This window comes from Macadamia integrifolia, unplaced genomic scaffold, assembly GCF_013358625.1.
Source record: "Macadamia integrifolia cultivar HAES 741 unplaced genomic scaffold, SCU_Mint_v3 scaffold187, whole genome shotgun sequence".
In the NCBI taxonomy this organism is placed as follows: domain Eukaryota; kingdom Viridiplantae; phylum Streptophyta; class Magnoliopsida; order Proteales; family Proteaceae; genus Macadamia; species Macadamia integrifolia.
This window is the reverse complement of record NW_024868395.1, coordinates 218,838-231,828: the sequence shown is the minus strand read 5'-3', so window position 1 is coordinate 231,828 and position 12,991 is coordinate 218,838. Positions and strand designations below refer to the sequence as shown.

Sequence of the window (12,991 nt, the reverse complement as noted above, 5' to 3'; positions counted from 1 at the left end):
TGCTAGCATTCGTAATTCCTAGATAATACGCTAATATACCTATATCTTCCCCAAGGAAAATATACTTAAGATAAGAATAGATAAATCTTATTTAACGACAAAGTTTTCCTTCACCCACGGGTGAACAATGGACGATCGCGCTCTCTACCCCTCACCCCCGGTCCACCCTATTGTGTATATACCGTCTCGACAGGCCACGGTGGATGAATTCCCTGTAAAGGGCAAACCCAAGATCAATTGCACACGCGCAGTTAGGTAAATCGGAACCAACACGCATGAAAAGTGAACCCATTTCAACGGCAGCGATCAACTAGCGCGAAATGCGTGACTTAGGCATTGTCACTCTTCTCTATAGTATAAAGAAAGACCTCTAGTTCTCTTCTTTTCCACTTGTTCTGGTCTCCCTCCTCTCGAGTCCCAACTCCCAACCACTTCTTTCTCTTCTGCTCGTACGCTTCTCTCCCTTTGTCTCACCCACAAGTTTCTCATTGAAGCATTCAATAAAGCAAAGCTACTTTTCTCTCTTTTTTTTATTCTTCAAACTGATCTTCTCTCTAATCATCTACAGAGTTAATTATCTCCAACCTCTACGGTTTTCGCTCTACAGTGTTAATTAACGCGTCCAGGGTTCGGTTTGTTGGATCTACTGGAGGGGGTTGATCGTTTCGGTTTGTTTCAGGCCTTGATCCTTCTGCTCCATGTTGGACATTCGAGTTCTGTAGGGGATTGTTTGTAGGTCCAGTAACGGATCTCTGTTTTCTTTGTTGGGTTGTCTTTAAATTCAGGGTTTTCGTTAGATTTTCTGTGGAGGATTTTTAGGGTTGTTCGGGGTTGTTGAGGCGTTTTCCGAGTTTTGCGGTTTCTGGTTTGGGCAATTCAATCTCAGTTGGGTGTGGTCGGTGCAGGAACGACTTAAAGGTCACTGGTCACTGGTCCCCCATATATTTTTTTTTTATTCGCCATTGTTCCATTTTAAAGGTCTCTGAATCTGGGCGTTTGAAAGTTAACTGGAATTGCTCTTGTCGACTCTGGTAATCGGCAGTTTTGTTGTAGTTATTAGCATCGCCTTCGTGTCTTTCGGTTTTACGAGGAATCATAGACAGATTTTGAAAGTTTTAGTTCCTTTGTTTGGTTGGGTTTGGACTCATAGGTTTTTTAGAGGTTTCTTTTGTGGATTTTGGGAACTGGGGTGAGGTTAAGATTCTGTCACGATGACGATCGAGGCCTCTCCAGGAAGCTCTGGTTACTTGGATTCAGTCCAAGAGGGCAAGGTTTCGTATTTCAGCAACCGTTATTTACTCGGATTGACTCTCACTGCTGGTATTGGGGGATTGTTGTTTGGATATGATACAGGTAATAAATTTTCTTATGTGTGCTTAGTTCATTGCAGGTACTGATATTATTCTATGGTGTATGATTGATTTTTAGGCTGTTAACTCTAGAATTCAAATTTGATGAATTTTCATGTGAAGTTATTAACTACAAAATCAGATTTCTTTGGTAATGAAGTTAGTCGAACTTTTAAGGAAAGACGAGTGCACAAACCAGTACACTGGACCTGGGGATTATAGAAACTAAGAAAACAGTGTTGGGCTTCAGTTGAAGGATTCAATGGTCTCTCATTTTATTTTCTTACTGAATAGCCTAGCCAGGTGATCTGAACAATCTAATGTGTTGTGTTTCTTCGAGTCAATTGAAAGTGTCCATGAATTCTAATTTTGTTTTCTCATTTGGTTTTTATAACTGATTTTAAAAAACTAAGGAAGTTCCCCCCTTTTTTTTTTTGTGTGAATTCCAAACCCCTAGCATTTGTATGATTTGTATGACTTGTGTCTTTGTGACGGTATCTTCCTGTGCGTTTCTTTTGATTCTTGAGTATTCTTCTTAAGAAAATTGCAACATCAGGCATCGGCAAAGGCTGACATATTCTGCCATTCTGAAATGTTCATTGAGAATAAGTCTTAATTTGCTATTATGGTTTGTTTTTTATTTGCTGTTATCTAAATTTTGTTCACACAGCATGTCTGTTCATCTGGGCTGTCTCTCTATTTATTTATGCTTCATATCTTCGTGGATCTGTACTATATGTTTTCTCATTTCTGCAAGGATTTAAGTCTTGAGTGTTGGAGGTTGAATTGGAAACTGCCAACCCTGATCTGATCTGATATTGGCCAATCTTTTGAGGGAAGATCGGTGGTGACAGCTATTATGGCTGGAACCGTGCTAGCTGAAGCTAATCTGCCCTATCCAGATTAGCCAATCTGCCCAGTCTGATCACGAGACTTGTATCCGTGCTTTTATGTTGTGAGTTGACTGTGAACATGTCGGAATGTGTAGGTTTTCCAGTTGTGAGCAACTTGACTTCACATGTCCTTGTCTACACAGTATATGTGATTTCCTAGCTCTATGAATTGTATTTCTGTAACTTATTGGCCACATGTGTTAACTGGTTAATTCACAGGACAATTGGTAAATCCCCAGTTATGTAGTGGCATTAGGTATTTGCATCACCTTAGCTTTCTGCCTGTACGTCTACACTGCAATGAATTATTTCCTTCACCCTAACTTTATTTGTGGCTGATATTTATGATGTACTGGCCATGAAAATTAACTGGGTGTTTGGCAGCTCAATTTCTAAAAGTCCAGATTTGTAGTGGTTCTAAGAACGGCTAGTGGATGTGCGAACTATCTTGAGGTTTGCCATTTACATTTGTATATTACCTTGTTGTTGCATAGTTCCAATTCATTTATCATTCTTGTCATCTTGTAAATTACTTAGTCTTTGTGATCTGCATATGGGAGGTTTCTGACGGTGCTTGATTGTTTAATCTACATGCATGCTGGACTTGGAGGAAATTTATTGTATATTTGGGACATAGCAGGGATCAAAATTTGGATAGAAAAAAGAAACTAGTACAACTGTTTACCCCTCAATTATTAATTTTATGATGCAGGCCATACTTTCAATTATTGATTTGCTTTTCCCCTAACAATTTTTGCATATTGTGAGCTTATACCTATATAGTGCATGTTATGCATCATTAATTGGGAATATGACTTCAATTAACCAAGTCTAGATTAACATGCCATGAAGCTGTTAATTAGACTATTTCCCACCGTGTTCACATAATCACATCATGTGTCAGAGAATGAAAGAAATAATTATTCCTCTATTGTGGCTTTGGTTAATGCTTTTAGTATGTGAAACCATTTCATAAAAAGAGCGTACCCAGTGAATGAGGCTCCTGCCACTGTGGGTTCTGGAAAGGGTCATAAACTCATAATGTATGCAGCGTTATCCTCGCTTTGCGAAGAGGCTGTTTCCCGACTTGAACCGATGACCACTTTCACAATGGAGCAACCCTACTGTTGTGCCAAGGTCTGCCCTCTATATGAAACCATTTCGTGTTCTTCAGAATTTAGTGGTTAGTGAGAGGAATATGGACTTTCATATGGAGTTGATGGTGTTTTTCCTTTAGGAAGAGACTAAAGTTCTTTTGTATTACCAAGATACTGGAAGCTGTATGTAGCATTGGGGACAAGATAAGTTTAAACCTCCTCGGAGAAGTTGTTATATAAGGTGATTCTTGAATAAGTGGCTTCCTGGGTTCTTGCCACTAGACCTTTTGATCACATTCCTGTGGATATGGTGGTTAGAGAGAGGAATTTGGATTTTCGTGTGGAGTTGATGGTGTTTTTCCTTTAGCAAGAGACTAAAATTCTTTTGTATTAGCAAGATACTGGAAGCTGTATGTAGCACTGGGGACAAGATAAGTTTAAACCTCCCTGGAGAAGTAGTTATATAAGTTGATTATTGAACAAGTGGCTTCCTGGGTTCTTGCCACTAGACCTTTTGATCACATTCTGTGGATATGGTATTTAGAGATTTCTATGAGGTTTCATACACCAGAATAAGCTGTCTCGTTGTCCTTTATACTGCCAGGTGGTCCCCTAGTCTCCAGGTCCTGTGAAATTTAATTTGATGTGTGCTTGCTCATACACATTGGATCTTCAATGGTTTAGGGCAGCTGGAGGCAATACTTTGCATACAGGACCAGTGCGAGGATGGATTCTTTAGCTCTAGATTATTTCAGTAATAACTATCCAGAGATGGCACATCTTAGGCTTAGGAATGTGGTGGTTGGGGTGAATTGTTATGATCATTGGGTAATCCCATGATGTATCCATAGGGTTGTTAGTTTAATAGGATCAAGCCTTGGGCATCATGCTTGAATGCCTCATTAATATGGATACCAAGATGAGCAATAAATGGCCAATTTAAGAGAGGATTACTTTTAAAAGGGTCAAGTCGTGTGCATGACAGGCTGTACTTATACTGTTTTCTTTTTGTTGCTTTTGGTTTCTATTTTATTCTTTCTTGTAAGCCTTTTCTTTTTATGATGAAATTTCTGTTATTGTTCACGTGAAGAAATATATTTATTCTTGAAAATGGTGTGGGCAGAGCCAAGAGAAAACTATATAGCTGGTTAGGTGGAGGGCTTGGGTACATTTTCATCTTGATGTCATAATTTCTTCCAATTTCAGATGATGTATTCCTTTTTGTCTATTATTATCTTTCCTTTTTTGTCATACTGCTGGTTTTATAATGCTAAAAATGGGAAACTAATGAGAGATCGTGGGTGATTCTTAAACCATTACCAAATACTATTCATTTCTTAACAGGAATATCTAGGAATATGTGTCCTGAATACTGATGCCATTATCTTCACCCTTTTCCCAGATATACTTTGATTAAGACGTTTAGCTTTAATACAGACTCCATAATTAGTATGCAACTGTGCATTTCATTAGGATTTGGTTTATGTTTACTGTTTCTTTGGTTGTTTTAAAGGCTATACATTACATGGTGAAGTGCTGTTTGCAGGTGTTATTTCAGGGGCACTTCTATATATTCGAGATGATTTTGTGGTGGTTAATCATAATAAGTTTTTACAGGTATCATCTCTAGAGTTCTTGTCCTTATTATTTATTTATATTTATCTTTGCGTCAAGGAAAAAAAATTTTTTTGGAATATAAAAGTTCATATTTTCGATTTATACCAAGGATGATGGTCTCATAGTCTGGATGATTCCTGGATGATACTGATCTGGATTGTGTGATCTGGCAATCCAAAAAAAAAAAAAAAAAAAAAAAAAAAAACTGTTGATATAATTTGGATTGGCCCTGTACTCATGTTGCAGTCCCGGATCATATGATACTGCACCAATATCTTTCTATATTGGATGATCTTGATGATCTGTTACCAATCTTTGAAATAGTTATTTGTCTTTGTTGTGGTGTTAATGAATAACTATTATCTTGGCAGGAAACAATTGTTAGCATGGCATTAGTTGGAGCAATTATTGGAGCTGCTGCAGGAGGGTGGATGAATGATGAGTATGGACGTAAAAAAGCCACTATGTTTGCTGATGTGATTTTTGCAATTGGGTCAGTTGTCATGGCCGCAGCTCCAGATCCATATGTTCTTATAGCTGGGCGACTTCTGGTTGGCTTGGGAATTGGTGTAGCATCTGTCACTGCTCCTGTTTATATTGCAGAGTCGGCTCCGACTGAAATAAGGGGAGGACTAGTGGGCACGAATGTGCTTATGATTACTGGTGGACAGTTCCTTTCGTACCTTGTGAATCTTGCTTTCACTGAGGTTGGTAATAACTATGCATAAAATACATGATATTTCTTTCTAAAGTAATTTAGAGAGTTTTAGCTCTGGTCATGAAAAATTTTCAAAATGTTTCACGTGTTGTTTTCTTGGATTAGGTTATTGGCAAAAGCATATTCTGTGAAAGTAAGGCAGTACTGGTCCTAACTTTATCTTCGATCAATTATAAAGTTTACTTCCTAGTCATTTTTGCTGTTATGGGAATATATTCTGCACTTGTAAAAAAAAATCCCCTAGAAAATTAATTCAATTCTTGCAGAATCACTAATTTATGTAGAAAATTTGCTGCATGAAACATCACAAAGAACTAAAATAAATGAGCATGATCAGGAATAAAAACTTTTGTTAGGATATTAATATCTGTTCCACACCTAAATTTTGCTAGAAAAAGGGAGAGTTAATGCCTAATTTGATCGAACAAAATCCTACTTTATCACGGGTGGAGAACTTCATTGGAAGCATCTTATAAACAGAGATCCCATCCCCCTCACTGCCCCCGAAAAAAGAAAAAAGAAAAAAGAAAAAAGGTAAATTGAAAGAGAAATACTTGTGATCTACATTATTGATTGATTGATGAATCTTTTGGAAATTTCATTCAATGGGAAAGACTTAACTTGTTATTGATAATTTCGGACAAAATCCATTGTATTCAGAAATAGATTTATAAGCCAACTTTCACTTTTATAATTTTTTTTTTTTTACTAGTGGACAGGTTTAGCTTGCTAAGCTTTATCAGGATTTTGAGTTGATCAATAGATTTTTTTTTTTGGGGGGGGGGGGGAATAACAGGAGAGAGAAGAAAAAACTATGAGCCTTTTTTTGACTTGATCTTTCTTGCCATGAGAAACTTATTTTCTTGACATCGATTATTACTTTATTATATTCTTATTTTTATTCTTATTATTAGTATTGTAACTGGTACATATTTACTAATTGTTTGAGAATTCTACATGTATAGGTAAAAATTCTTCCACTTTTTAGGTTTTCATTTGCAAGTTCAATATTTTCAGGATTGATTGTCTTAATTGTTGGAAGAGAACTTGCCTTTTGTGTTTTCCACTCTCTGTATATTTGTGGGCATGAAAGGTTGTTTCTTTTGCAGTTTGAGGAGGCAGCATCAAGATAGAATTTGGGGTTTGCATTTTAAGTTTTGGCGATGAGCATCGTTACTAAAGGGAAACTCTCCTTTTGTTCTATCTTTCAAATTTGGCATGTGTCTTTATATAACATACAAAAATTACTAGATTGTTGCAAATTTATGATAGTAGTTGTATTTTCACTTCCGTCTCCCTCTCCCATTCAGCTATCTTCTTTGGTATATTGCTTACTTGTGTTTCATGTTAAGTATCGCTGGGCCACTTTTGAATGATTATCTCACCCATCTTAATTAGTAGACTTGTCTAATGGTCATAGATGGAAATAAAGTAATTTCAGTGCTAAGTTTACTTGTCACAAAAGGAAAAGAAAGTGATTTGACTGCCAAGAAAGGATTGGAACTCTCGCAAGTATTGGCAAACCACTAGCGAGAAACATTTATAGTTTCTGTACATAATTTATTGTACATTAATATAGAATGTCGACTTCCATGTTCTGAGTTGTTGTACTCCGTTGGCTGAACTGAAATAGATATAAGGGGATTTTTGGAGCTGGTGTGCGTTTTACTCTGTTAGAAACTAGCGCTTTGACCATCATGTTCATTAACTCACTTACCAACATCAAGCTACTATAATTTATGAGGATTACACATAAATTAGCTTGTGTTTTTTTAGGCAGGAAAGTACTTTACAAAAGGCTGAGAGTTAGTTCCAAACTTGATCCTGATGATTACTGGAATGCATAGTTGTCAGGGCGACTAGGTGATCGAAGGTGTTGGAGGGTTTCCTGGGCGACAAGGAGACCTAGTGATGCAGTTTATGAATATGTAATATAGCAATGATAAGTTTATGTTTGTCTGCTTATTTGCAACGTAAAGCCATACCAATGTAATATGATGTAATTATGTTAGTAATGAATGACCTAATATGAGAAAACCGACATATAATAACCAAAGCATAGGAAATAATATAAACATATTCATCAAAAAAACAAAGCAATAAACATAAATCGACGTAAACTCATGAAGTGTCAACAAAGCATACTATTGCCTTGGACCCAAGAAAGAGCCTGGATGCCCAGGCAGCATCCAGGCTGTGCCTTGAAAACTATCCTGGAAAGGCTGGGATGCCTTTTGAAATGCAAAACTGGGGATGAAGGAATGCATTAAATTATCTGTAGATTGACAGTTGTCTTGTGATGTAGGTAGCATTAACAATTGACAAATAGTTGGTTTGTTGATGCAACAAGTTTATTTAAAATTACTAGGTCTGACAGTCGACAAGGAGAAATGATAATAAAGTGGAAGAGTGGATGATTGGAGTAACATAGAGCTGCAACATTGTTAATAGAGGGCTGCAAGGGAATTTCTCACAAGGTAGTGAATGTCCTTCCCTAGTAGTAGCATTAGGAAACTTGCTACATATAAAGTTTTGTTGGATGTGGGCTCTTTATCCCTAACCAGTGCTTTGACAAGAAACAAAAAGGAGTTTTGCATAAGCAAACCATTCTGTTATAGAAACATGTCCGGAGAGAGGTGTAGCTCCTGGGTCCGATGCCCCAGAGATACCAATGGCTACAATCAACAGCAGTATTTATATCACTTTGCTGGACATGCTCTGCATATCAGTCTGTTTTGTAGTAATAATGTTATATTAGAAAACTCAATTTCATTTAGTTGAAAGGATAAAGTTCTGGAAGAGAGTTCAACAGTTCGACATCCAAATAGAAAAAAAAAAAAGTGGTCTGCATAAGTGATTGGATGCAGTTTTTTACATGCTGGTGTTGAGACAAAGCATTTATCAATAGAAGAAGAAAGCATGGGATATCAGAGTTCTATCCGCATTACAGGGAAAACTCTTTGATTCTTTGTATTTGGAATATAAGAACTTCCTTAACATCTTCAAAGATCTGTTTACCGATTGATGTTGTCAAAAGGATCTGCAAGTCTTAGAGAAGTCCCTGTAGTGGTAAAAAAGCAAGGCAATTACTTTGAAAGAGGAAGTGAAGGACGTGGGTGGTGTATATGGTCACACTTTTATCTCCTTTTGAATAAACAGTTTGACAATAAAAATTTGACGGTAATGCAATAATTATGAAAAAGGGGAAGAAAGAGGATACCTATATAGAATGGAACTAAGAAACACAAATTAAATTTTTTTCAGATACATTTTGAATTTGGTATTATTTTAAAAACATGTGGAGAATGATCAATACAGAAATATCTTACTAATCTTTCTAGATACCTTTCCATTGCTTGTAACGTCTGAATCATAATTGCTAACAAAATTTGTGGTTCAACAGGTCCCTGGAACATGGCGCTGGATGCTTGGAGTTGCCGGTCTACCAGCTGTTATTCAGTTCTTTCTTATGCTGTGTTTGCCCGAGTCCCCTCGCTGGCTTTACCTGAAGGTATGAAGTACCTAATGTCTTATTCCACTCTCTGTTCTTCTGATGTTTGACTGTACATCTAACAAATGTGAACATTCTCTACAATGTGCAGAATGAAAGATCCAAAGCTATTAATGTGCTTTCCAAAATCTATGATCCCAACCGTTTAGAGGAGGAGGTAGGCCTGCTCACTATGGCATCAGAGCAAGACATTTTCCAGTCAAAAAGTTCTGGCAGATACCGGGATGTTTTCAAAACCAAGGAGATCAGAATTGCGTTTCTTGCTGGGGCTGGACTCCAGGTAAAACCGAATGATGGATAACACCTAAAATTCTGTTGATTGCTGAAATTTTCAAAATGACAATTCCACTTCACAATGTATTGTTTTTATGCTGTTCTTAATTACTTTGGCTAAAAATTCAAAGCTTGGAAAGGGTATTATGATGGATTGGTGCAAATTTTTCCTGTGCTGTTTTATTTCCTTCCCCAATAATCTAGCTTGTTTATCTTTCTCATGGAAAGAACTTAAAATTGGATGCATGAGTAGGGAGGATAGTGTGGCATTTTGTTAGGATTTCGACGACCCCCAAGGTTTCAAAAATCGGAATCAGATCGGTCAAATCGGCCATGATCGATCCTGATTCCAAACGTTCCAGGGAGGTCGATTCTAGGGTTTTTTTTAAGCACCGTATTACTGTGTTTCAGATCTGAGGGACCAATTCCAGGGATTTTGGGACCGAAATCTAGAATCGACAGGGACTGATTTGACCCCCCAATTCTGAGTTTAAAATCCTTGACAACCCCCTCTGGTTGCATCGTTCCAGATTTTGTTGGGTCATTGTAATGGTTATGTTGATGGATTTTGCACAGGGCTTCTGATGGGAATTCTCAGTGCCCTTGGCAAGTTATAAAGTAGTTCAATTGTTGCACTATTATTTATTTATTCATGTGCAGGTGTCGATTAAAAAACTAAATAGTGATTATGATATTTGTCTGCAGGCATTTCAGCAGTTCACTGGGATCAACACGGTCATGTACTACAGCCCTACGATAGTCCAGATGGCTGGATTTAAGTCTAACCAGTTGGCCTTGCTCCTATCTCTCATTGTTGCTGGCATGAATGCTCTTGGAACGATTGTTGGCATTTACCTGATTGACCGTTGTGGGAGGCGCCTGTTGGCTCTCTCGAGTTTAACAGGTGTGATTGTATCCCTTGGCATCCTCTCTGGAGCTTTCTTCTTGCAGTCCTCTGGTTTAGCGTTGGGGCTTTGTGAGAGTCTGTATGGCAGCTGTGAAACTGGGTATGGGTGGTTAGCGATCCTTGGCTTGGCACTCTACATTGCTTCCTTCTCACCAGGCATGGGGCCCGTTCCATGGACTGTGAACTCAGAGATCTATCCAGAAGCCTATCGAGGGATATGTGGTGGCATGTCGGCTACTGTAAATTGGGTCTCAAACCTGATTGTGGCCCAGACATTCCTTTCACTGGCTGGGGCTGTGGGAACTGCTGGAACATTTCTGATTCTTGGTGGGATTGCTGTGGCTGCCTTCTTGTTTGTGCTCATTTTTGTGCCAGAAACTAAGGGGTTGAGCTTTGAGCAGGTGGAGAGAATGTTCAAGGAGAAGGCAAGGGGAAGTGGGTATGGGAGTGAAGGCCTCCTTGAGAGGAACGAAGTATGAAGGTACAAATATACATTTCATTTTCCTTCTGTGCTTAGTGGTATATCTTGTAGACTGTTCTGTGAATGAAGAATAGAGTGAAATATAAGGGGCATGGGGAAGCTGGCTTTGTTTCTTCTTGCCGGGCAAGCCCAAAGCCTTGTATTGGAGTCCTATATTGTAGTTAAATTTTGGCTTCTGCCAAAGAATCTGGAACTGAATTTAGTTATATTGAATCATTTTTGGCTCCACAAATCTCTTATTCTTGATTTTGTTTGGATTGAGGAAATGAAATTGGTAGAGATCGTAAGCAAAACTAAACATTAGGAATCCAGAAACTGCTCCCACCTATACTAGAGATGAGGTTAAGTGCGCTCATAGCATATTAACTTAGACTCTGAAGTAAAACTAATTATATCCGTGTTCCAACCAGTTATGAGTATATTGTTTCGTCTTTCCCTGAACACAGCATTCAACCCTCTGTTGTGTTGTGATCTCCAAGTTTTCTTGTTCCTTCCTACCCCTTCCTTGCCATGGTTAGTCTCTGTGAAATTATCTGACGAGGGGAAAAGGTGGTGGTGTTGAAAGGCCCACCCGAAGTTCCGTTCTATATTTATAACACCTTTTGAACTCTAAAAAGGAGGGTCGGCTAATCCAACTTTGAACTCATGCCCTGAACAGGTTCTTTTCCTGGTGCTTCTCCGAAGTACACGGTATGAATGATATAACTGGTTATTGCACTTTGACCTGCTGGAGCAGCAGCATGTCCTGTCCTCTCTTGTTTGATGAGCATCACGTTTGAAACACGCCAATTTTGATAGAAAATACCCTTCGTCAAGCTGTTCGTTCTTTAAGTAGACGAAAGCGAGATTATCACTTGCCTTGCTTATGAGATGACAGGAGGGTGCAGTCATGCATTGATCTCTTATAAATGAATCATTTGAACCAGTTCAATGATCTCTTCCTACAATCGTAGCTGTTTAATACACTGCAGAGGGTTACATAGGAAGTTGATATCTAACATCTCTGAAGCAGCTGTGAAGTAATACCACTTTAACAAGAGTTTCTTTGCAACCCTGCTGCACTCTGTGAAAGGCATTGTCTTCCGCACCAACATCCCACCAACTTTCCGCTTCTTCGGTAGCGTTAACACTAAGTCGTCTCAGTCCTCAATTGCAACTTCTTCGACATGGACATCGTCGAGAAGAAGGATGTCCTCATCGATTATTACGTGCCCAGCCTCAGATTCACCGAAAACAGTCGCATCAGGCGTCTATCTCAACATATTTGAGCCCAAACACACTCAGGTTCAACAACCATTATTAGTTAAATCCCTTAAATTAGTTAACGTAGGTAGTATAATTACTATTCTGGAAATAAATTTTTTGTAAGAAAAGAAAAATCTTTGTTATTATTAGCTGATGAATTTCTCGTTTGGACATCCTCAAGAGGAGCTCCAGCATTTGGGTGTTGGATTTATGGGCTAAATTAATTATTCGGGTTGATTAAATGGGTGAGAGTCAAATTGCATGAACCGGTTCGGTCCACTCTCAAGCTTAGGGATATGCTGGCTCAACCCATTATGGTTTAGGGTTTTGAGTGCAGGACAGTATTATAAATACTAGGTTTTGGGTCCCTACAACCATTATTCACTCTTCCCCACTTTACCACTAAAGTGAGAGAACCAAGGAGGTTTAAGGGGATGTAGAAGATCCATAGCCAAGCCAAGAGAGCGAAAGTGGGAGTGACCAACATCAATCATCTTCAGCATACTAGGTGAAAGGTACAAATCGATCCTCCATAATTTTATTAGATTCGTGTTCTTGTTTTTCCTGTGTGGTTTCCTCAATAGGGTTTCAAACTCAAACCCATAGGGAGTTCTAACAAGTGGTATCAGAGCAGACCACATGGGACAAGAATCGATTGAATTTTTCTTATACATGAGGATTTTGATTGTTACTTAAAACCTGATTTGATTAAAAATCATGAAAATCATAAAAATCGTAATTTTACCATCACTTAAAGATCCTGTATGGGAAAACTTTCTTCACAAAAGTTGTAGATCACGAGAAGACGGTCTCGACGGTATGTCGAAAGTCACCGGAAACCTCCGGACGCGTCGGCACGTGCCGTCGGAAATCGGCTGCCGGAGGAGAGAGAAAAATAAA

The 12,991-nt window shown here is 38.4% G+C and overlaps 1 protein-coding gene across 3 annotated transcripts; it reads left to right on the top strand.

The window, feature by feature from the left end:
* Window positions 1-387: 387 nt before the first annotated feature.
* LOC122065064 (inositol transporter 1-like) lies at window positions 388-11,078 on the top strand. 3 transcript variants are annotated; one of them, XM_042628857.1, is made up of 7 exons: window positions 1,215-1,353; window positions 2,627-2,695; window positions 4,886-4,956; window positions 5,328-5,663; window positions 9,078-9,185; window positions 9,277-9,465; window positions 10,164-11,078. In XM_042628857.1, exons 4-7 carry the CDS (start codon window positions 5,343-5,345, stop codon window positions 10,842-10,844), a joined length of 1,299 nt encoding a protein of 432 aa, XP_042484791.1. In that variant the 5' UTR covers window positions 1,215-1,353; window positions 2,627-2,695; window positions 4,886-4,956; window positions 5,328-5,342; the 3' UTR covers window positions 10,845-11,078. The 3 variants fall into 3 exon arrangements, with proteins under 3 accessions (XP_042484790.1, XP_042484788.1, XP_042484791.1); XM_042628856.1 differs by lacking the exon at window positions 2,627-2,695 and having other exon boundaries at window positions 388-1,353; XM_042628854.1 differs by lacking the exon at window positions 2,627-2,695 and having other exon boundaries at window positions 388-1,353; window positions 4,874-4,956.
* The last annotated feature ends 1,913 nt before the right edge of the window (window positions 11,079-12,991 follow it).

Coding starts and splice junctions, on each gene's coding strand:
- LOC122065064 (XM_042628854.1), top strand. CDS start 1,212: ATGACGATCGAGGCCTCTCCAGGAAGCTCTGGTTACTTGGATTCAGTC. Junction 4,957..5,327: donor ATCATAATAAGTTTTTACAG/GTATCATCTCTA, acceptor TTATCTTGGCAG/GAAACAATTGTTAGCATGGC. Junction 9,186..9,276: donor CTCGCTGGCTTTACCTGAAG/GTATGAAGTACC, acceptor TACAATGTGCAG/AATGAAAGATCCAAAGCTAT.